The 24,826-nt window shown below is 36.7% G+C and overlaps 2 protein-coding genes across 3 annotated transcripts; both read right to left on the reverse strand.

The window, feature by feature from the left end:
* Positions 1-4,466: 4,466 nt before the first annotated feature.
* On the reverse strand, positions 4,467-8,732 carry emc7 (ER membrane protein complex subunit 7). Its single transcript, XM_005805168.3, has 5 exons — positions 8,376-8,732; positions 7,340-7,459; positions 7,122-7,260; positions 6,805-6,885; positions 4,467-5,273 (listed from the first exon to the last, which is right to left on the reverse strand). Exons 1-5 carry the CDS (start codon positions 8,606-8,608, stop codon positions 5,115-5,117), a joined length of 732 nt encoding a protein of 243 aa, XP_005805225.1. The 5' UTR covers positions 8,609-8,732; the 3' UTR covers positions 4,467-5,114.
* Positions 8,733-9,814: 1,082 nt separating this feature from the next.
* katnbl1 (katanin regulatory subunit B1 like 1) lies at positions 9,815-16,671 on the reverse strand. 2 transcript variants are annotated; one of them, XM_014471061.2, is made up of 10 exons: positions 16,502-16,671; positions 15,880-16,004; positions 15,709-15,746; positions 13,733-14,003; positions 13,539-13,654; positions 13,407-13,457; positions 12,671-12,760; positions 11,820-11,924; positions 10,465-10,558; positions 9,815-10,346 (listed from the first exon to the last, which is right to left on the reverse strand). In XM_014471061.2, the coding sequence occupies exons 2-10, from the start codon at positions 15,991-15,993 to the stop codon at positions 10,314-10,316; spliced, it is 912 nt and encodes a 303-aa protein (XP_014326547.2). In that variant the 5' UTR covers positions 15,994-16,004; positions 16,502-16,671; the 3' UTR covers positions 9,815-10,313. The 2 variants fall into 2 exon arrangements, with proteins under 2 accessions (XP_014326547.2, XP_023204084.1); XM_023348316.1 differs by lacking the exons at positions 15,709-15,746; positions 16,502-16,671.
* Positions 16,672-24,826: the final 8,155 nt, after the last annotated feature.

Raw genomic sequence — 24,826 nt, forward strand, 5'->3', positions numbered from 1 at the left:
TAATTCAGTGTATTTTTCTAGGTGTTGTCTTCAATCTGTGTTTCTGGGTCCAGCATAAGCTACACAAGTGCAAAAAGCTTGAAGTGCTCATTTATGACAGCTGTTAATGTCATTGTATTTGTTGCATTGTACTGATCTTTTTCCATGCAGAGTCAGATACACAGGTTGATTTGAGAAGATGTAATTATTTTGTGATGTATCTGAAAAATGTCCTTATTCTTCATCCCGCCACATTAATTTGCGTTTTCTTATTACGAGATTACCAATCATTCACATGCTTATTGCTGCTAATGCTACTTGCATTTCCAGTATTTCTATTCTTGTTCTTGATGTGTTTTATCTGGAAAAGTATTTTTGTTTTGAGACTCACAACTCAGTTGTTAGTTATGTCTTCTGAATAAAATTCTAACTATGACTATATCAACAAGGGGGATGTGAGGTATCTGTGATTGTGACTTTACAAAAAAAGAAGCAAAAAGTGGAGTTCAGTCACTTTTTCTCAAATTAAGATTGAAGAAAATAAACTTTCTGTATTTAAATGTCAAAAATTGCAAATAATTACACTATAGTTCTCAAAGGTGTGCAAAAACCAGCCAGGTTTTTGTGATATGAAACCAAAATAAAGCTTTTTTGACTTTATTTTATATGAAAAATCCTGTACAATTCAACTTTAAATCAACTTAGTATTTAAAAATACACTGATCCTAAAAGAAACACTTATTCCAGCTTTTAATTTTATCCACAACAAAACATTTTTGTAAGTATGAATAAAGGCAAACTCTAGAGCATGACGCTGCCACCACCTTGCTTCACTGTGTCTGTTTTGTTCCTGATTTGTGTACTTTTTCAATTTGTGCCCCAAATGTTTATTTTCTGGTTTCATCAGACCAGAAAACATTCTTCCATCTAGTTTTAGGAGATTTTATCCAGGCCTGGATGTTTTTTTTAAAAAAGAAAAAGATTTTATCATGGAATCCTATTCATATATCCAGATATGTAGAGCACAGGTGTCAAACTCAAGGCCCGTGGACCAAATCCGGCCCACCATACCTTCTTATGTGGCCCTCTAGATTCTAGCACTAAGTGTGCTTAAATATTATGATATCAATCAAATCAATGCAGTTTTTATCTGTTTGCAAAAAATCATAAAAAGAATCACAAAATCCTGGAGGGACTGAAAAGATGTTCAATAATAATATTTAATTATAAGGATTCACTGATATTTTAACAGTTTGTTAACAGGTTTTATCAATACATTCTGGCACAACTGGCCCTTTAAGAGCATTGATGATCTGGATTTGGCCCAGAACCAAAATGAGTTTGACAACCCTGCTGTAAAGAATAAAGGAGACAGAAATTTATTCAGCTTCTTCTCTGTTTCTCGTCTTTTAAGTAATTTTGGAGAATATTCTGGATGACTGAGAAGACTTTCTCAGAGTGGTGAATTATTTCTGCGTTGATTCAGTTGTATGTTCAGGATAATCAGAGAGTTGAAAGACCAAATGAAGCCCTACATTCACGTTTCTGGTAGAGGCTACAAGATTTCTTCCTTTGGAAGAGAAAGAGGCCCAAAGCATCATGGATCCTCCACTGTACTCAACAGTAAACATGTGCATTTGCCAGATATTTGGAATTTGTTTTATGCTATGTCAGACTTATTTTCATTTCAGGCCACATCAAGATCAAGAATGTCTTTAAATTAAAATTAGAATATAAAAACAGTGATCTGTAACAACTTGACTTTAGTGAGCAGCAACATGGACTTGTGTTTATAAATGTACAAAATATAGATAGCAGTAGTGTTTGTCTATTCTGTAGTTTCATCAACTAGATTGTTAAAACAGGGAGATTGAATTTGAAAAATAGCCATTGTTACTGTTTACTTATAATTTATATATTTAACTGTTTAAATTTCCCAATCTAAAGTTGTATTTTATACTGTTCTGTAAGGTTTTTGTACAAGATTCACAATGGTTATAATGTTAAACTCTTCATATGCATTCAAAATGACTGTTGCTAAGTTTTAGCGAAATGCTCCATTCCTCAACCGAAAATACAGTAAATAATTAATCTGATTAATTATGTATAAAGATTATATTTACCAGTATAATTTAAGTTTCACACCCGTGAATATTAAATGTAAATTTCATACACTGTTTGGGTTTGGTGATGTTTTCTTCTGTTCTGTTTCTGGCTTTTGGGAACTTATCTTATATTTAAGGGTTAATTGTGCATTTTGTGAATTATGTAGTTGAACAGTAACGTACATGTGAGATTATTTAAGGATAACAGCCCTACTAGTATCCATCATGTAAAAAATATTTTATATGTTTGAATGATGATTTTGTATTGACCCTTTGCAACAACGTCACTAAATTATTCGAGGCGCCATGATGGACGGCGGAAGTGAGGGACGGGAGTATTGAACAGAGCTACTGAAATTGTTTTCTAAAGTTGTTTTGCCAGTTTATTCATGGCTTCTACTTGTTCAAGTTCAGCTAATTTATCTATGAATGTAACACACCTGGTTGAGGCTCATAGACGGAGGTATTTATAAAAATTGGAAGCAGCTAGCTTAGAAACGACCAGTACCTCCTCCCTCCTGACGTGTTGATCAAATTACCGACTTTGCCTGAATTCACACCACATAATTTATGGGATTATATCATAAACGGCGATTCCCCTTTACACAGAGGAAGCCCTAAAAAGGTAGAAAAGACGAGATGCTAACCACTTCTTTCCATCATGCTAGGCTACATGATGGCGCGGCATTGTCTCCATGGTTGCCAATGGTTACACGAACATAATGTAATACTGGATATCATCTTTCTAATCATACTTGCATGTGAAGTTTATAAAAGTTAATCTTCATACCTTGTAAAAATTGTTCACTGGAAATCCGCGGTTACACCAAGGGCCGACAGTCATTATGATTAACGGCTGGTGTCCATCGCCGCTGCATTGTTTCTCATTAAAAGTTACAAAATAAAATGACAAGTTTAGTTGTCACCCTTGTCTGTTTGTGCAGCAGACCGCGCAGCAACCCGTGACCATTTTTACTGCGAAATCGACTAAATAACAGTGATATCAGGCTATCAGATGTGCGTTTTTTGATCGGCTTTGCGGGAGCTCGTTGGTGGTTTTGACGTCCATCATGGCGGAGCGGGAGGAGTTCTGAAGGCAGTGACGTCACGCGCAAAGGGTCGATACTGCTCCAACTGTAAACCTGTCACTGTTGAATTTACAGTTATAAACTCTGTGCCTTTTGTTTTGTTTATATATTTGTGACTGAATTTGTGCTGCTCTGAACTTTTACATTTAGAATCCAAATAAATGCAGAAGGAAACAAAGTCAGACAGACGTTGATAAAGACTCAACAGCCTGATTGTCATGTTCATTATTTCAGCAATTCTTTTTCCAGGTAGGAAAATATTACGGTTGGGGTCAAAATTATTCGTACCCTGGCAGATTTAGATTTCAAGTCAGTTTTATTCAACCAATAACTAAATAAGTCGGGCATCTTTAAAAATATAAGATAAAATAGTTCCATTTTTGAAAAACAATGTTCTATTAATTACATTTTTAACTGAAATAGCATGTCAAAAATATTTATAATTTTCTCTAAGGCTGGGCAATATGGCCCCAAAAGATTATCACGATCAAATTAATGAATGCTTTTTTGTTATTGTACCGAACCACAACAAAATTTATTTCAGTACACCCCATCCAGAGAAGACAATAAACAGAGGAAAACAGGGGAGACCGGGTGCATTTTATTTCAGTGCATATAAAAAATTACTGATTAGTTTTTGTTTTACATACCCATTACTGCTTAAAAATAAAACAAATGGGGGTGATCAGAGAAAATGAGAACAACTCATGAAGAAATTGCAGATAAAAGAGGAAAGGTCACATCACTAGTTTAGCAGTACAGTACTTTGGATATTTAATACAAAAATCTAATCAGTAATTATTAATGTCAACTGATAGGAATGCCAATATCGTGATACGTTTTTCAGCCATATTGCCTAGCCCTAACCGTTTCCCCCAAATATGTTTGTACTTAAAAAAAACAACAATGATTTTTATATATATATAAGTTTTGCATTTTAAATAAATAAAAAAGAACCTTTGTAAATATATTTTACCCAGTACTCCTCAAGTAAAAGTGTTTGCTTCACTTGGTTCAAATTCTGTAATTGCTATTCAATTAATCACAATATTGAAAGTATTTTTTTAGATGCGTGTTTTGCTACAAATAAAGTGTATGTTAAAGAAATGTTATGCTGTTGCATTTTGAGCAAGAAAATGTTTATTTTCTTATTTTTTAAAAAAAGGAATTGAATGTTTCAAAATTAGGTTACGTACGTTACGCCTTAGTAGAAATGATGTGTGATTTTCACATCAAGTTATGATGTGAAAATCTTAAATATGAAGAAAGAAAATAAGGACATTTTACACATACAACTGAGTTAATGATTTTAATATTGACTTTACTTCCCACTTTATTAAAAAGCAAAACCAGCAACACTCCGCAGATCTGGAAAACCAGCCACACCTCCTTTACTCTCTAACCTGTCAACCACTGTCGCTTTAATTTATACACCTCAGGCACATCATGTACAGTATGTAAGCATACAGTGCACTATAATAATTCATAGAATGAGGTCAAATCAGATCTTCTCAAGTAAAAAAAGGTTATATAGCATTTTAATTTATTTATCTATACTTTTAAATAAGAACTCATCTTAAATTTCAATTTCATTCACAGTCGGATTACCAAAACTGTCCAGGAAAAGAAAAACTCTGAATATGTATATAGGCTCTTTTTTGTTAGATAGAGGAATTTAGCAGCAGTGGGAAAACTACACAAGTAGGAAAGACAAACAGGAAGTAGGAATAATAGCTTTAGCAAACATTTTCCACAGTGCAGCTTGAAACCAAAAACACTTAGCTCCGTTTCAGACAGTATATTGGAAACCACGGCGTGCTCAGAACATTTACAGATGGAGAAAACTGTACAGCAGACCCAGGTGAATGGGGAGGGGGGGGAAATGACACTTGAAAAATCTTGCTTTGACGTAGTGAGTCAGTTCCAGCAGGTTGGTCCGGTACTACCTCCGTTTGGCTGCGGGCCTGCTGCCCTTGCTGCCGCTGCTGCTGCTGCCGGCCTTGCTGGAACCCTTGGAGCCGGAGAAGAGCTTGGTCATGAGCTCAGAGACGTCTGGAAGCTCAGGATTGGGGTTCAGCATGTTCATGGACTGCTCCATTTCCTGCAAACATGGAAGGGATTTAAGAAACTACAGACTAACATCCTTCGGTCGTCTGTAGCTACCCACTGAGGTAACGCTTTGGTAGAAGGGGTGTGCAGAAGACTGTCATAAACAGAACACCTGTTATGAACATGAAGGAGTCTTCATGAAGTCATGAAGTGTTGTAATGACACTTTTAATTTACCTTTAATGCAGATTTTAATTGAACTTTGCATTAAAAGTGTTATTAGCGAATAATGCAAAGTTTTAGTGAATCTTTGCATTAAATGAGTCATTACTTACTGAATGACACTTCATGACAACAGTTGTAAACATTTCTGAAGTCATTCATGTTCATAGCAGGTGTTATGTCATGTTCATGGCAGTCTCATGTCAGACTAATGCAAAATAAGTCAAATAAGGTGCTACCCACATTGAAAACAACTGTGTAGTCACCAATAACGTCTACAAAAGCTGTAGTTCACTATCATAAGTCACTCTGTGTTCATGCCTCTTCAGGACCATTTCCATTCTTTTTGCAAAGTCTGCCCCCATCTGTCTTTACCCTAGACACCAAACCTGCCCATCACCTCTGTTCCCATCACCAACTCAAATCCTACTTGCAGGGAATAACCACCAACAATACCCAACATTTCCCTGAGTGTATTATAAGCCTGACGGGCCATCAGGATTTACTTGCTTCCCCACCAGGCTAAGCATTGTTTGTTTAATTCAAATAGGATTTTTAATACACCATTGACAGTAAAGACAGATTAAGCAAGGGGGTGTGCATTAATTGTGCGGCCCCTCCATATTCCTGTTGACCTCACACTATTATGATGCCTGCTGGTGCATCTTTGAGTTTTTATGACTTTTAATATTTAACACAAAATCACGGTATGCTGCTGCCTCTACCACCAGGCTTAGCAGGTTTACTGGGGGAAACTCTGAATACCGATCATGATTCTTTCACATTTTGAGCTTCAGGTTCATCAGTCGATCTGAAACTCTTTTCACAACCAGAAAGTTCTGAATAAACTCTTCATTTCATCTACACTGAAGCAGAACCATGAGAGCTCTGCTCCTCATCTTCTAGCCTTGCTACCTTTCCATCTGGTTTCCTGACAGATCTTATACCACCCTTCTTTTCTGCTTCATGCCCAACTCTCTAACTTCACCCATCCTGGTTTTAACATTCAAAGTCCCTACTGCCAGTTCTGCACTGTTGCTTTCCCTTTTCTCTCTTTGCTGTGATCACACCTTCCTCCTCTCCTCCAAAGCAAAGTAAATAAATGTTAAACAAGAAATTGACTGTTGACCTGGATCCGATAAAAAACTCAAAAACCCTGCAATCTTCTGTGGCCAGTTGTTGCCCAGCAAATTGATATTATTCCTTACAGTTCTCTAAGAGAAAGTTATTCCATTACAACTCAGTACAATGAGGTCAATATTTAAACACAAGAATGCCTTTTACGCCAGTTAAAAATGCTGCTTATTATGAACATAATAATACATAATAACATAATATCGGAGACGTGAATGTGTCCCTTACCTTCCTCATCTCTGGGTCGTTGGTGTTGACGACTTTGGGCAGCAGAACAATTATGAGCAGAGGTAAAACCATCATCATCACCTGCACAAGCAACAAACATTTAAATGAGGAATTCACCTGGAGCTCAATTCACTGTTGACAAAAGTCTAAACAGGTTCATATGTAAACTGAAGATGACAAAATCTAAATCACAAGTAGTGACAATTCATTTTACAGGAAATATAAATAAGTTTATTATTCCTTTTACATGACCTGAGATCTAGTATTGCTTTCCGGATATTGTGATTTCTAAGTGAGCCACTAATTAGTTTTATTACCATCGGGTTCATGAGGAAATCTGTCCAGCCCCAAGTTTCTCTCTTCATGAAATAACTGTGAGGACCGCTGGCCCTGATCTGAAGTGGGTAAGGCTGACGAATCACCTCTGAAGTCTTAATGTAGTTTACAAGACGCGCCCTGTGGAGGAGACATGGCCTCAATATGGGTTACAGCTGTAAATAATGTATTTCTGGCTTAAATTATGGTAAAGCCTTACCTCATTTTCCCCTTGGAAGTGATATCAACACGAACTGGTTCAAATCTATATGTAGGGGTCACAACCTCCACAACATAAGATCCTGAAGGGATGTCATTCACTGCAAAACTCCCATCCGTTCTGTAAAAACAAAAGGGCAACATTTTTGCAAGTAATACAGTAATTTTTTTAATATTTCTATATTATTGAAAACAGATTTAAATCATTTAAATCACACATTCTCCAACCACAACACAGCTTATCCTTAACATTAAAGCAATAAAAATATATAGCATCAAAATTGTGTTGTTTTTGTTTGAGATATGCCAAATAGTTGAGTGAAATAACACTGAAAGGGTGTGAACACGCACTTTTCTGAAAGACACCAACCTCCTGTACAAGAGTGACAGCTGTAGTATCTGGGGTAACATGCATACATGGCAATAAATATTTAATTTAATTTAAATATTTAATTTAATAGTTGTGTTCAATTCCAATTCACTAATAAGTGCATTTTGAGTTGTGACATATGGGAAAATCACTGTTCCTTCCAATGGGATGAGGAGAAACTGCAGCAATCTAAACAGAACTACACCTGGAAACGAGTGTTCGGTTTATATCCATAAAAGATACGAAATTGAAATGACTGTATTGTTATGTACTGTGAAGATGTTATTCTCATTAACTCCAACATTTGAAAACAACTTTTCAGAGAATTTTTTTGTGTAATAAGAAGCCATTACCCGTCATGTTTTGTAGAAAACATTGGTTTGAACTGTTACTATGTTAACAGACTCGACTCTCAAGAGGCCCACACTTAGCATTTAGCATGGGGGCCTTAGGTGCACTTTATGTCGAAATTAACCAAATTCTCGTACATGGTTAATATAGTTACATCCAGGTGTATTAATCTGTAAGTAATCTTCCAGGTTTAAGCCATTATTTGTGTTCCGCATCAACCGTGCGATCACCTGATCTTGAGATGCTAACCAGCAATGCTAACACTAAATACTTAGCAAACAAGCTAACCGCTGGAGCGTCTTTGGTCATTTCTTACCTTAAAAACCCCACATATTCCTCGCCCTCTACCAAGACTCTGGCCGTAGAGACCCAGTCTTGCGTTTTCACGCCAGGAACGATCGCTCTTCCCTCGATTTTGAACTTATCTCCGTTCGGCTGCGTCGATACGCCCGCACCAGGCCCCGTTTCCATGTCGGTGAAACAGCTAACCAGGACGAGGCCGGCTTGAATGAAAAGCCATAACAGCGGCATCCTTCCCCTCTGCGACATGCTGTCCGTTGTTGTTAAACTAAAGCGACCTCGAATAAACTTCGCAGTGACATGTATGTGATGGCAGGTTGTGGGAGAAGCGCTTATTTCAACATCAGCTGTCTCTGCGGGGAAGTGACGTCACATGTGGAAAAGCGATATACAAATTTTGGTACCAAATGTTTTTTTTAAATCACCGTTTTATTTATGACCCTTACTATAAAAACTGAATTCAATTCAAAAATTATTTTATAATCATAGAGACAAATTAAGTTGTATTTTAACTCACATTAAATAATTTCCTTCCTTCAGAGAGTGGTAAATGCTGTTGGCAAGAACATCTCCTGTAGCGGTCAGCATTACAGCGAATAGGTGAAGCCCCTGACTGACGGAAAAAAAAGAAAAGTACACATTTCATGAAGACATTTTTTATTAATGTATCATTGATGATTGTTATGTTAGACATGTAATCTGTGTTTAGTTGCCAAAGATTTGTGGGGACAATCTAATATGCTTTCATGGGCCTTACCAGAGGGGCCACTTTTCATTGGCTGATGCCCATTCTAGCTGGTCACGTGCGTGGCCGTCTCACAAACACACTTAGCTTCCCGTTAGCTAAGTACAGCATAATGGCAGAACTGATACAACTTCTACACCTTGAAGCCTGTCTGCTACACAGTCTGACGTTAGCTAAACAGATCAATATGTAATGTGTCTGTATCTGACATACACAAAAGATTTTATTTTAGCAGAAAAGGCTTTGGACTAAACTGTTACTCATGTTAGCCACTCTAGCACCAAGTACAGCTAGTCAATCAACCATGGCTGTGTTCAGGGAAGCACTGATTAATAATCGAGAAATAAATATCAAGCCTGGAAACTTGATATTGTAACAGACTGAATGTTTGCATACTTACTTCCACCTACTAAAGTGTAAACATTTGGCAATAATGTTTCTAGCTTAAGTTTAGAGATTTAAAGTTGCATTTACTGTTTATAACTTGTCTTTGAGAATATTTTTGCTGTTTTGTCCAAAACTGTCACCACAAACTGGACATTTTCTTTTTTCTCAAGGAGAACCAAGCAGTTTTTTCTAGCGTTACAATCATACTTGACTAGAGAGGAGATATCCAATATTCTGAAAACTGCTGTTGAATGTCACAGAAGACTGGTTCAACAGAAATGAGTAGACAAACCATAGAGAGAAGAAAAGCAATAGTGTTTTTTGATTTTTTTTAGGAAATTTATTTAAAAGAAAATTAAAAGAATCACTTGTTTGGACATTTGTTGGTCAAACAAAACAAGAAGAGGCAAGACAACTAATAACTTAAAGACTCTTGGAGATTCAAGTTCCTGATTCCAAAGAATCAGGCACACAGAAGAAAAAAACAGGGCATTTCAAAGACAAGTGGTTTAGTGAGAGACAAAGATATTGGCACTTCATAGAGCATCAAAACGGTAGGTTTTATGAGGTCCACTAAACATGCCCCTTCACAAGACGGTCCACTTCAATGTGAAGCAGTCATTTTCTGTGCAGGCTTGCTGCCCTCCTCCAGAGGAGTCCCCAGCTCTAGGGAGGAGATTTGTCTGAATGATCAAGTTCAGTCCCAGTTAAGAGGTTGGAGTGTCCGCAGAGTGAACCAGTCCATTTCTCTAGCAAACATTATCAGTTCAAAATACAGCCATGATCAGCAGTAGTGGTCACATGTGCTACATTTATTAACTGTCAGGGCAGTTGAGAGAGATGAGAGTCAATGGTCTGGAATACAAATGAGAGAGAGCATGATCATTAATTAAACTATAACATGTTTTTAAAGTCATTAAACAATATTAAAACTGAATAAAAATATCTAGAGACTGCAGTTGAAGGAACTTACGTTCGCCAGCTCTCCCACTGATCCTGAAACCAAACATAATCGAGATCCTTCCTTCCACAAGTCCTTCAGTCGCTGCTTCATCACATCGACATTCCTGAAACAAACACAAAAGTGTAATCTAGTGGTTCTTACAGGCTGACAACTGACAGCTGCCAACACCAACCAATACTTTAACTAGGACCTGGAAAACTACCAGAACTTACAAACTTAAAGGCATGGTTTTCCCTGGTGTATTATAAGTCTGGAGGGCCACCAGGCTTTACTTCTGCCCCCACCAGGCTAAGAATTGCTTTTTTAAAAGTCTTTTTAAAATGCTTGCATTTTTTAAGGCTGGTATTAATCTTCCAATCTTTTAATGATACATAATTATCAAGTGATATTTACAAATTTCCAGTTAACTTTAAAAAAAATTCACTCAAAAACACAACGAGCTGCTGGGTGAATGACTGCCCTAGCGCTCAACCACCAGCAGGTTTTCTGAGAGAAACCTTGGATGATGACCCATTATGCCTCCTTTAATAGGTTAGGATAGGCCTACAAGTATACAAAACATGTTTAATAAATGTTGTACGCAGAATAATTCTTAGATAATCAGATTTCCATATACTAATGAGCTCCTTTCAGAATTAGCTGTTTTTGGGCCTCTTATCACTTTAAATCCAAATAAGTTGCTCCAAATATCAGCATTTACACTCGCATGTGAAAATGGCTGCAAACAGATGCACAGTTATACAACCATACATCTTTGAAAAGCATTAGTAGAGCCTCCTGCACAACCAACAAAAATTTAGTAAGTGATTTTGGGAAACGCTTGTCTTTTCCAGCAGCCATTGTACAACGGTTTAACCTCCTGACCAAACATCCTGAAGCTTAGCTCTGGTTGCTAGGTGACGGGATGGGCTTTCCTGTGGTTGCTAGGTGAGGGGCAGTGCTTGTTGTTAAGACAGGTATTAATCTTTTTGTGGCATTACATTCCAAAGGTTTTTGAAACAACTCATTTTCTAGACACCAAAATACAAACTTATTGCCAACAAACATCTGGTTAGTTTTTTTAAAAGTGTACACAGCAAAGTCTTGACCCTGTCTTTTAGTATGAACTAAGGAAAGCACTAATTTCAGCTGAACACATTTCATTTTATTCTACATTCAGCTGCTGTCGTCAACAGAGCTAAATGTAGATTTAGTTGTGATAAATCTGAGATATCAAGCTGAATATTAATCGGTAACAACATTAAAGCCGTCCACCTTAAAGGCCACTAGAAATCCTCGCTCATTCTGAAATATGAGCGTCACAAGACGATCAGAGGTTCAACTTTGGAGATTCGTTAAGATGGTAATCAGCATGGCACACCCACCTGTCCTCTGAACAACTGTCCTGCAGTCTCTTCTCGGCTTTGGAAAGTTCAGGCCACCATTTCCTGATGACGGACTGAACCCAGCGTAAAGCCACCGTTATGTGCCTGTCAAAAAAAAAAAAGAAAAAAGATAAATGCAGTAGTTAGGCCTGACCGGTTTTCACCCCATCCCAGTCATTCTTAGACATAAACAACAGGTTTGTATAATGTAAGAAGAAGAGCGCCCCCTCTGGTTCTGTAATGGCTAGCAGAATTGGCTCAAGGCAGATCTAAAAACTCATTTTTCAGGGAAATAATTGTGGCGTTTTCACTGCAGGGACTTTAGTAAGTTTTTTCTGGACCAAATCAGAAAAGAGCAGGTAGTATTGTGGTGGACGGTAAGTATGGCTCCTTTACTTTAGTCATATCATCCTCTGCCCGTCATAATTTTTGGTAACATTATAATGACATCAGTTTTATATTTTTACTTCCGCACAACATCGTATCCCATGCACAATGATTCGGTGTATTAAAAACACTGAATAAGTTTTTTAAATCAGCAGTTTATGTTGTCATACTTTCATTAAGTGGAACTGGAAAACTATAATGAGAGGAATTTCTGCTTCAGCGTTTCCTCAGATATGGAAGGAAAAACAATCTCTGAAGTCCATAAAAAATGTTCACCCTTATATTAAAATATTTTCTCACAGTTTACACTCTCTGTCCAAGATTGTCATCTTCCTCCTTTTCACAAAAACGAGTATTTCTACTGCTACATGGTTGGGAGGGAGAAGCAAGGGAAGAAATCACAACAACTAAAACTTCTTGGATGGATGTGGTGATACAATACTGACGATATCAGAGGAACTTACTCTTCATATTTGCTGGAAAGAATGACTTTGACTTGGGGCAGCAGGTCAACACAGCAGCCAAGTGACAAACATGGCGCTTCAGTTTGAAGGCTGATAAAAATCAGAAAAAAAGAAGCATAAATAATGAATGGATGATGATTCACAGTCGTACACCTGAATTTTCTGTAGGAGGCAGAAAGGTAAAATACTTTATTTCAGTAAAGCAGTAGACTCTCTTTAGCATCTATTTACGTCACACATTCAGTTCAGCCATAAAATAATAAAACACAACTGATATTTAAATGAAATGAAGAAAAAGAAGTTGAGGTCACTAAAAACTACATTGATTTTTATCACTTATTGTGGTATTTATTGATATGCAAGTGTTTTTATTTGTATTAATATAGTATAATATATATTGACAAGGTACAGTTGAAACCAGAAGTTTAAAAGAAATTTCCCTGATATATAATCTATTCAAAAATAGTCACACAAAAGAAATCTCAATAAGTTTTCCAACATTTACCAAATAGAAATAATTTTAGTACTTCTGACTGACAAAACCAGAAAAAATTTGGTCTAATTTAGCTTCAGAGAGTGATAAGAAAATTGTGTATGTATCTTTATTTGCTGTATGTAAACTTATGGCTTCTGCTGTATAATCCTATTACTGACATGTTACATTTTAAAACCACCAGTAGTGAAAAAAAAACTTTCAAATTTAACATCTGGGCTATAAAAACGAAATGTGACTCACTTGTTAGTTAAGATAGGTAAGCAGTCAAGCAGCACTCCCGTGTCCTGTATTCTGAGGAGCAAAAACAACAAAAAATGAGTCACATGGTTCGAGAAAAAGCCCAAAGCACCAAACAATACGATATAATTCTACCTTATAAGGTAGGATACCAGCTCGCTGGCATTTCTTCGCCATAGTGTCAGAGCTACTTTAAGTCGGAGATCTCTTCCAAAGAGAATGTGGGTCATAGCTTCATGGTCCTTTGATAACTTGTGAAAAATAAAAAATACTTGCGTGTAAGAGAAAAACCAAGACTGTGAATGTTCTTTTAAAAGTCTGTTTCTCACCTCGGTAAAGTCTGCGTACTTGGAGCTGGTCCCTGCCATCTTGGAAGCCTCAGCAGGGTTCATCGGCGGCCTGGAGTGAACGCCCCGCACGTCATCGGAGCATGTCACCTCATTTTCCTTGTTGGCCATGCCGGGGCCACGGAGACGGCCTACATTTGATGACCTTCGGAGCAGCTTTGCGCCCACCTCCACCGATGAACAACTCCTCCTCTTGCAAGGCAACGGGCGCTGTGTTTTGCCTGGACTCTGCACTCTGTGATGCACCTGGAATCTGAGGGGAGAAACGCCAAGATGGGCCAAAGCAGCGGTGGTTCAGTCAGGAAGTGAGATTCAAAGCCACAAATATTCTGTGTTGATGGAATGGGAAGATGACTTACAGGTGCATCTCAATCAATTAGAATATCACTGAAAACTAACTATATTAATTCTAGATTATGACCAACGACTACTGAAAACACAAAATTCAGCTTTATTAGCCCACCCAAAACCAGGAATCTTCAATCTGCTGCTCTTCAGACCTTCTTAATAACTTTGACTAAAAATGGCCAAACTATTATTAAAACTTAATATTTGAATCTTTTTAAATAAAGATTTAAATATCAAGTTTTAGCTGTTTGTGGAATTTTTTCCATGTTTGTTCGCATATTTTTATGGGGATCTATTTTTCTTGTGAGTTCAAAATTTTGAGGTATTTTTCATCATTTCCAAAGAAGAAATTTTTACCCATCAGTTTTTGGCAAAAGTTTAATGTTTGTCCTTATGTTGGCGTCTAGAAATAGAAATAAAATGGGGACTGTTTAAAAATGACAAGAAAACAGGAAATTGGTTCTCAAAATTGAAAAGCCCATAAAATTTGTGGTTCTAAATGGGTTTTATTTAACTAAAGGTTGGAGAAAAAGAAAAAACGTTTTTAATATACACAGTACAGAAATGTCAGCCTTTTCAAATGTATGCCTGTACAGGGTTTCCCCCAGAAAACCTGCTAAGCCCGGTGCTCAGGGCGCTAGGGCAGCTGTCCGCCATGTTTTTGAGTTAAAAAATATTTAAAGTTGACAGGAAATTTGAAATTACTTGATAGTTGTGCATTTGTTTAGGTATGGAAGACTCATACCTAAACACCAACTATAAAGTCTTTTAAAAAAAAGGCAAAATTAAAAAAAAACCTAAGATAATTTAACAATGCTAAGCCTGGTGGGGGCACAAAGAAAGCCTGGTGGCCCGCCAGGCTTATAATACAGTAGGGAAACCCTACTATTCAGTACTATGCCAGTAATATATGTGTTGATGCGTGTTGAGATCGTCTCAAAAATGTTTTAAAAGCTTTAAGATACTCTTGTAAACTCATTAAAAGATTACAATAAAGTTATTTCTTCTACAAAACTTCAGATGGACCCAGTTGTAACTCTTTTTTTTTAACCCAGTTGTAAAACAGTTTTGTGTTGTAACAACACAAAACTGTGTTGTTTGGATCAAAGTACATGTAATTATTTTCCAGTAACTGAGTGGATTTTTATCTAGAGTTTATGTTTACAATGAACTCAAGTCAGTCACAATCCATCTTATAAATATACCCATTTGAATGGACTTTGCCTCAAAAATATTCTCAAATTTCTAGGTGTCCCTGTTGCTTCTACATTTATGTTTTTCTACCAATTTCCTTCCACACAATTTGAATGAATATGCTTGGATACGACAAATCAAAAATGTACACCAATTCTTTTAAAAACTGAATGTTGTGTTTTGATAAGGTGAAATTAATAATAGAAATTATCTTGAACTATCCAATTCTACATTTAAAGATTATGAAACATATGAATGCTACATTTTCTTATTTCAATCACTTAAAAAATTTGATGATATTCTAATTTCTTGAGGTCTACCTGTAATATTCCAGGGCGAAGAGGGACTAATCTGTGGGACGGTGAGAGAATGATTATATTTGGATAAACCCCACGGATGTGAAATTAGAGACTCACCTGTCCTTATCTAATTCTTCCTTATTAATAAAATCCACCTAAAACAAAAGGATAGGGGATGAAGGCACTACCACTGCTAGAAACCACTGATCTACACTTCACGTTCACCAGGATTTAACACACAAATTTACTGTATTTCATGCATTAAACCAAAGTTCTTGGTATTCATACCTGCTTCATGTTCTTTTCAGTAGAAACATACAGGCAGGACCGCAGAAAGCCATTGGATTTATTGCAGTTGACCTTAAAGACTTCCCGTTGCTTACAATGGTTGCCAGCTGCCATAATAAGGGACACTGTTGAACAAACATAATTATTGATAATATAACTCATATATCCGGAGCTGGCAACTAACATTAAGGCTATCTTTTAACACAAGATCAACTAAGAATGTGTTAAAAGGTAAATCCAAGTGTAAACGTTTTAATTAAATAGGCGTTTCCCGATTTAGACTCGTTAAGCTGCAACAAAAGTCGAAATTAAAGTTCAGAATACACTTCTAGCTTTCATAAACATGAAAACAGGCCATGTAAGGAAGTGAACATTAACCGATAAGACGGCAATTTAATACTACCCAACTGACGTTATAAGTGGCTTTAACTTTTAGCATTTAGCTCAACTGCGAAGAAAACACGGAGACGTTAAAAGTGACGAGCTGGGCCGCTGCTACGAGCTAGCTAGCTAGCAAGTTAGCCTCGCCACCTTCAGGGAACATATGGCTTCACACAAAAACAAAGGGTTATTCCGACAAGCTACCGTTTTCACCATTTACATCGGGGGATTGAATACCAACCAACTCATTTTGTAAGGTGTAGTAAAGGCTCCTCAGATGTGCAAATCCACAAAAAAAAACAACGTGAAAAACTGGTTAAAGTCAGACCGAAAACTCCACCTCGATGTTAACGCCTCACAGTTTAACCATTCAAATGAATACACCACCGGTGTGCGGGATTGTGGGATTGATTTTGGCAAAGAAAGGAATGGAGTTTGGGTAGTTTTAGCGACAACTGGTGGACGTTGACAAACAAGCATTTGTAACGCCACGCTATGGCGCCATCATGTGGTCGGTAGTCTGCACTGCAGCTTAGTAAAGGTAGAGCGCCATTTTCACGGCGCTTCTGGACGATTTCTAAGTAAAACGACTCATGATAATGTCAAAGTTGTAACTTTCAGTTTAATCGACAGCTGTTGTTAAAACAATAGTAAAAGTCTAAAATAAATAAGTAAACCTGGTCTTGTGTGGGGTTCTTCTTACAGTTTTCTGTTTTGCTTTTAATGACAGAGAATAAGTCCTTCTCCAACTTTCTCATGTTCTCAGCCAGCCACCAAACACTGTCTTCCAACACATTTTGTGTGTTTATATTTATTTTTTTATTATTAATGCTGATATAAAAGGATGGAAGCTAGACAGATGGTCATGAAAAATTAGACTTTATGAAACAATAAGTGTATATAATAATCTTTCAACAATTAATGTTACCTTAGATAACTTATGCATTTCAATATGTATTTGCTATATATTAAACTAATGGGTATCTTCAATACATAACTCTATAAACTAAAGATACTTACCTTCAATGTCATACAAAGAAGTTTTCCTTTGCATGACATATTTTTGTTGCTCCTCCTTTTATGTATTAGCATGGAAATATCTGAAATTCTCCCCAGAAAAGATTATATTCTTATTTTATTGACGATCTGGATGCCAGACATTTTGATTCTCTTAATTCAAAGACAATAGGAACAATAACAAACCAGTGACCTAATTTTCTTTGGAAGGTTTAACGGTTCATTCATTGTGGCAACACATGTAAAGTCCAGCCAACACATACTGGAAGAATTGAAAATAAAGCAACGCACATCGACAGGGCTTTGTTTTGGAGAAACTTGCACATTTAAAATGTGGACGTTTCTGTCTCCAGACAACCACAAAAATGAACATTTCTGGTAATCTGTAGCAGATCGTGATCAGCATCCAGCTGCATACACTGACACAAAAACATCAAATTATAAGTTTCTCTTGTGAGACAAACTGATCAATATTCCAAAACAAATGTCTATATTTGATTAAAGTTTTTCTTTTATTTTTCTTAGCTTAATCTGTGGTGCAATAAGAGTCCAAGTCGTTTGATTTCAATTTTATCTGAGTCCAATAATGGAAGATATTTAGACCAACTCTACTTCTCTAAGCATTTTTAGTGACATTTTTGACTAAGTTATTTAGAGTAAGAGGTGCTTGTTTTATTTCACTGTGAGAGTTTTGTAACAAATAACAGCAAAAAATCAAAAGTTATTGATTAAACTAAAAAATACCAAACCAGAGGGCCCTGCAGATGACAGTGAGGGAATCTGAAAGAGTGACTGGAGTGTTTTTAAGATTTCAGACATTTTTGTTGATGACTCTTGATGAGTTTAGGTAAAAGCAGGTTGTGAATAAAAAAGTAGAACCTAAATCAATAATTTTATAAGGTCGTGAAAAAATATTTCAACATTTTCTGGCCATTCTATTGCAGTTCTGAACATCTAGATATAAATTAATTATATCACAACAAACCTTGTTTATTCCAGCTCACTTTATTGGCTTATTGGAAACATTTTAAGTAATAACTCGGAAAGATTTCAATGTCTGGATAAAAACAACCACCCACAAAGAGACTAAGAGCATTATCAGATTTACATCAGCAAGGAAGGATTTGCATTACAAGGTTTCACCCAGATAAAAGCAGAGTGTTTGCTGGAGTCTGTGGCTGTTTGAAATTTAAGCTGGAACTTGGCTGAGGTGCAGAAAATCCCCTCCATACTTGTGAAAGGGTGTTTAGTCTCTTTTAGCAGGATGTGCTTACTGCTAAGCAAGGCGTTTGCGAGTGCAGAAGAAATCTCTTCCGGCTCTGAGTGAAAGAAACTGTTATTTAAACGACGCTCAAAGAAATCAACTCCAACTTTCTGAAAAACATGACCAATAATTCTGTAGCACTTATGTAATAATTAACTAAAATTGACCGGTTTATTTGACAAAACCTCTGGAAATCTAAGTGATTTCTGTTGAGACGCTTATCAAGGACACGCACACACAGTTTGTTACACACATGGCATGTTTCACTTTCACACAAACCCCTTTGTAGAAATAGCAACTTTAGCTGACGTACGACATCAGGCAACCACTGGGCGTGTTTTTAGATATGACCAATGATTCAGATGCTGTATAATTTCGGTTATATTCACTCCACAACAAATTAGCCTGTGAGGGTAAGCGTCTCTCTTTTCTAGCGCTAAAAAAGAATAAAAAAAAGTAAACTCTGATTATTCTGTGTGGCTGGTTTCCTGTTCGCGTGCTCACACGCTTTTGGTCCGTCGAGTTTAAATCACAACATTTCCCTTCCTGCTTTGTGTTTTGGTTTCACAGGTAAGTATATTACAATTAGCAGAGAAAACATGACATTTTTGTCAAGTATTCATGAAACAGGAGGACATTTCAGGCCTAAAAGTGGAAAATCTTGAAATGATGCAGATCAGATTTCTTTTATTGAAAAATGAAGAAGAAAAAACTCTCAATATGCAGATTACTATTCAGAGTGCCACTGGAAAAAAATAGAATTCTGACTGTAATCTCTGAATTCTGACTTTAATCTCAGAATTATGACTTTAATCTCAGAATTCTCAAAACAGTCATAATTCTGAAAAATTTGAATTCCGAATTTAATCTCAGAATTCTGAGGAAAAAGTCTGATTAAAAGTCAGTGGGCCTAATCCTCTTTCGTATTTCTCTTATTCTTCCCTTTGTTTTTTTATATATTGTTAAATAAAAAAATGATTGCCTGTATGACATTTTCCATGTCACGCCGTCTCTTCTGGGATTAGAAATGTTTTTTGATCTGCTGTCCTTGCATCCAAAGCTTTGTATACAGTAAATAATTCCATTCACATCATTTGGAAATTCTTTTGAAATGACAGCACCTCTGTTGTCCAGTCAGCTCAGTGCATAAACAAAAGGCTTCTTGTTTGCAAAGTGCAAAACCACATGAAATGAAAAGGATGACAAAGACATCAAGACAGCAGCGGAGGCAGAGATTTCAACATTCCTGGGTGAATATCTCAAAGCAGACAGAGAGCGTCGGGGCTCATTTAGATGCTCCAAAAACATAAAACTCCCTCTTAGCCCAAGTATACATTTCTATTATTCCCCACAGATCCTGTGTTTGGTGGAGCTCCTCTTCTCATCTGGCACCAAGAGAGCGTCATCAGAAAATCAGCAGGAGACACACTGATGCAATTTCCCTGAAATAAAAGCCACCAGCTGGATGAGTCAACGTGGGAACATTTACACTGTTCAGAAAGTTCATCTGTATCTCAGATTTTTCTCCTAAACAGAACCAGGCTGTATGTGAGTAACTATAACTTAAAAACAGGACTGGTCTTTAACTATGCCTTTGAGTGGGAATAATAAGTGCCATAATTCTAAACGAATATGGAAGAGGATTAGGGCCACTGGAAAAAAACAAAAAAAATTCAAACTTTTGATTTCCGAATATTAAAGTCAGGATTCTGAGAAAATAATAATTCTGATTTTAAAATCAGAATTCTTGATTTTAGAGTTAGAAAAAGTTAGAATTCTGACAAAAAAAAAATAGAATTCTGAACAAAAAGTCAGAATTCTGAGAATAAAATTAGAATTATGAGATTAAAATCAGAACTTTTGGATTAAATTAGAATTATGACCAAAAAAGTCAGAATTCTGAGATTAAAATTAGAATCATTATTTTTTTCTGCAGACTTTTACCATCTGTAGATGAATAACACAACAAGACTTAATAAAACTATTCACACCCCTTGAATCTTCTCACCATTTTTAAAATTTTGACTTGTAACTAGCCTAAACCTTCAGTATATTTTATTGTGTTTTTGTTACTGACACAAAAATGGAGAGAAAATCATAAATTTTACAAATAAAAATATGAAACGTTTGGCTTATTTACGAACTAGAGGCTTCTGTAATTTCATTTAGGGGCATCAGAGTAACATGACTAATTTTTACATCATCACCATGTGTCATTTTCTTTGATCTCACATTGGTATGCTACTGTGAGATGTAAAATCTAAATAAGATACAGTGATGATTATAACTTGACAAAAAGAGAAAACACAAAGTTCAAGAGTATTTGAACCTTTTGTATCAACATTTAAGCTTTTTCAGACCATCAAAATGTCGCAGCGAATCTTTTTTGATAGTCTGGTGAGATGAATCTCAAAGTAGGTGGCCCATCACAGCAAACAGATGAGAATAATAGACACTGAGAGATTGTTAAATGCACATTCCAGCACTAGATGGCAGCGTTTGTCTGTAACTGATCAAAGCTGGTAGATCCAGCTGTTCAGACCTCCTTTAATGGTTTCACTGGGATTTTTTGACTGCCAAATGATTACCAAAGTCCCAGAGAGGTTTTAAAATCACACGCCAAAATAAGACAATTACAGAGTCAAAAGAGTTGGCATGGAAAACACGGTTGCATATTTTGTCTAACAGGATTATAAAATGCTTTATTAGATTTAGGGTGTATTCACACCAACCTAGGATTAGAGTCCCGAATCAGACTCTAATCCGGTTGTCTAGAAAGTCCGAGTTTTTGGGGGGAGGTCTGAATGCAAATTTGAATTCCAAAACGGACTTAAAAACCGAACTCTGATCCGCCTAAAAACCCAGGCCTCGGTCCGGTTGAAGTGGACTCTAAAACGGTAGAAAACCTGTCTGAATGCGACCGGACTAGAGACCGTTTCAAAAGCAGGGATTGAGCTCCAGTGCAGGACATTCTGGTCAACACATCCCTCTCTGCTCTGCGGGTTAACGGAGATGTTGCGTCGGTTGTCATACCAACGGGTTTGCGTGCGGACACTACGCAAGGACAAGCAGAATGTAAATGGTTTGTAGTTGTTTTACAGCTTTTTATCAGCTTATGGTCCCGTTGTTGTGGCGCTCTGCACACAACAATTTTTAAACTTTTAATAAATGACAAAAACTAGCGTTAGCGGCTAACAGTCGATGTCCGAACCAGTAATGTATATCAATGAAGAAATCCTGCAACAGCTAAAATCTGACACTGTTCCGTTTTTGTTTACTTTTTGTGAAGAAGGAAGTTGCGCTGGTCTTCTTCAGAGGTTTTGTGTCGATTTCTTCAGTAGTTGTTGGTGCAGCGCCCCCACAGGCGACGGGGGGAACAGGTTTCTCAGTTCGTTTTAGTCGTTTGACATAGTGCAGTGTGAATGCGAACTAGAGTTCTGGAAATGTAACAAATGTTGCAATTTTCGGTCCCCAATCGAACCGAGTCTACCGGACCATCCGGTCTGAAGGCACCCTTAGATTTGGACTTGTTTTCTCAGAGGTTAACAGGTCACCTATACCAAATCATTTAGTTTTGGGCCGAATCAAGGTCATGAATGCTCTTAAAGGGCCAGTTGTGCCAGGTATATTGATAAAACCTGTTCACAAACTGTTAAAATATCAATGAATCATCTTTTCAGTCCCTCCAGAATTTTGTGATTCTTTTTGTGATATTTTTGCAATAAAAATCAAAGTGTTTGTGGTACTAATTTGGAAATATTTGCGTTTATTTATGACGGTAAATGCGAATTTTTATTCCTCGCTGTTTAGATCATGGACTATAATGTGACATCAATTAAAGCTGAGGCAGCTGTTTTGAAAATCTTTGAGACAAATCTGCAATAAACTCCCAATTAGCGCAAATAAATTGCAGGGATTTGTTGATTTTGTGTGAATTTCCACTATAATTCTCAAGAAACTGAAGGGACTGATTGATGTAATTTATCTGCAAACAAATAAAAACTGCATTGATTTGATTGATAACATGATATTTAAGCTCACACACGTCATGGCGGGCCAGATTTGGCCTACAGGCCTTGAGTTTGACACATGTGACCTGGAAAAACCTTGTTTCTAATGAGTGAGCAGGGCATTTAGACTCTGAGCAGATAAGGTTCAGAGTGTTTATGCTGACTTACAGCTAAAACTGATAAAAACAAGCCATGATTGTTGGTAAGGTTCATATAAAACAGCAAGATTTACTATAGTTGATAAATGAAAAAAATTCAGTTTGAACCAGTTGCATGTGTGAACATCTTTTCACTTGATTGCCAAATTTAAATCAGTTTTTGCCATTTCTAGGTCAAAAAAACCCCATAAAACATGTTTTTGTTATCTCCAAAAAAATATTTCTTAGTCTGGGATAGTGACCTACAAAGCGCAATATCACAACAAAATAAATTATCATGAGATAAAGAAGGAAGTTTTATGCTTCACAGAAAAAAAAGAATAATCTGAGAAAGATTTGATTATCCTAATTGCCTTTGCTTTGGAGTTTCTGTTTTTGAGCACAATATTGGTAGAAGCTCAACCAACAAATGGGGTTACACAAGGTATTCATAATGCTAAAAATGTTAGGAAACAAGAGTTTCACACATTCAGAGGACCTAAAAAGCTGGATTTATTCATCACAGGAGCAGCATTTTCCAGGTAAGACACAGTCCACCTTGTAAAAGCTTTAACCACACTGCCCCACTCACACGACCCGTCCAAATAAGAAACTTCCTTTCATCAAAGAAGAACCAGCCCCTTTAGATTCTTTGATGACAGACAAGAAAAAAGTTTTTCCACCTCAAGCCTTTTTTTTTGTTGCTTCTTTCCTGCTGTGTTTTGGTAAGCCCAGAAATTAAAGATGCTTGCCTGAAAGAAGCCAAAAGAAGACATGCAAGAGTGACCCAGCACAGGACGTTCATTGTGCCATTTCCAGCACCCAGGAATGAAGTCGGTATACAGCAGAGTGTAGGTACAGGTGAATAAACCTTTAGGATTTGCATCGCTGACGACAAAAAATAATCCTTAATTTTGCAATCCGGACATTAACAGGATGTGGGTGGATGTGTGAGAGTAACAGGTAAGGCTGCAACGCCAGCAATAAATCCAACGTGGCAAACTCTAATTTGTTGGAATTGGGAATTAAGGCTATAATTTTAATAAGGTTTAGATTAAAGTTTGGATTCTAAATCTTATTTTACTGGTTAAACATTAGGTTTATACAAAAAAATAAGAAAGTAAACTAACTGGAAGTCAATAAAAAGTCTTGATGTGGCCAGAAATAGACTGGTTTGAGTTTTGTAAAACATCACAATTTACTTTTTGTAAGAAATTTCTGGTTCTAAAACTTAGCATTAGGAATAAAATTGTGGGTTTTTTTGTTTCTAACTTAAAACAAATACATTTAGGTGTTCTTGAAACTTGACGATTCGCTTTTTGAAATGTCATGTTGTGTCTTCAGACAAGTTTCCTGCCAAAAATGTCTTGTGCTTGGTACTAACATTATCGATATGCTAATTGGTAAATAAGTTATTCGGTTTCAGACAAAATATGATAACCTGTAACAGTATTTTTACTTTTAATGTTCCATCCCAGCTTTTGCACCACCTAGTAATAAATTATAGAAGCTGATTTTGTTTATATGCCAGCCGTGAGACGGCACAGAAAGAAAGAAATGTAAAAGCTGAAGATAAAAATTAGAAATACGCGAGAAAAGCAATAGAGGACAAGAGAATACGAGGTCTGTTCAATTTATATGTTTATTTCTGTAATTAATTGTTAACCCTTAGATACAAAGTACAAGAATCAGTTTTGATATGTTATCGTTTTGCTCGTTGTTTTCTTTCGTGAGCAGTTCTCACGGGTTCTCAACACCCTGTTTTTTTGATTCTACATTGTGCATAAATCCTTGAGGGTGCTACATAAACTAATGAGAATTTGTAATTTCTTTTATGCTTTTGTTTTTTGCTATACATCTTTCCCTGAGCTGCAGATAAACCTGGAGGGCGAATGTGCTAGGTTCGTCAACATGTCCGTGTCTCGGTGATTTCCATTTCCTCCAGTTCTTCTTCCACGCAGGTGCTCAAAAATGCACCATCCTGCCCCAACTGCTCCCTCACTCACCCTTCAATTCCCACTTGAGTAGTAATGAGGCACACCTGGCATGTATCACGGATCACTTCACCAAAAAAATATCCAGCCACTCTTTGGATCAAATATGCAGAGCTAAAAGGAGCTGAGGGAGTTTTAGATTCT

The sequence above is a fragment of the Xiphophorus maculatus genome, chromosome 15 (assembly GCF_002775205.1).
Source record: "Xiphophorus maculatus strain JP 163 A chromosome 15, X_maculatus-5.0-male, whole genome shotgun sequence".
NCBI lineage: Eukaryota > Metazoa > Chordata > Actinopteri > Cyprinodontiformes > Poeciliidae > Xiphophorus > Xiphophorus maculatus.

What these genes read in the sequence shown, in the direction of transcription:
- emc7 (XM_005805168.3), bottom strand. Translation starts at nt 8,608, where the DNA reads ATGTCGCAGAGGGGAAGGATGCCGCTGTTATGGCTTTTCATTCAAGCC. An exon ending in ACTTCCAAGGGGAAAATGAG is followed by an intron (nt 7,261 to 7,339) that starts GTAAGGCTTTAC and finishes TCTCCTCCACAG; the next exon opens with GGCGCGTCTTGTAAACTACA. An exon ending in ACGACCCAGAGATGAGGAAG is followed by an intron (nt 5,274 to 6,804) that starts GTAAGGGACACA and finishes CCATGTTTGCAG; the next exon opens with GAAATGGAGCAGTCCATGAA.
- katnbl1 (XM_014471061.2), bottom strand. Translation starts at nt 15,993, where the DNA reads ATGGCAGCTGGCAACCATTGTAAGCAACGGGAAGTCTTTAAGGTCAAC. An exon ending in GAAGAATTAGATAAGGACAG is followed by an intron (nt 14,004 to 15,708) that starts GTGAGTCTCTAA and finishes TTCTCCCCTCAG; the next exon opens with ATTCCAGGTGCATCACAGAG. An exon ending in CTGGTATCCTACCTTATAAG is followed by an intron (nt 13,458 to 13,538) that starts GTAGAATTATAT and finishes TTTGCTCCTCAG; the next exon opens with AATACAGGACACGGGAGTGC.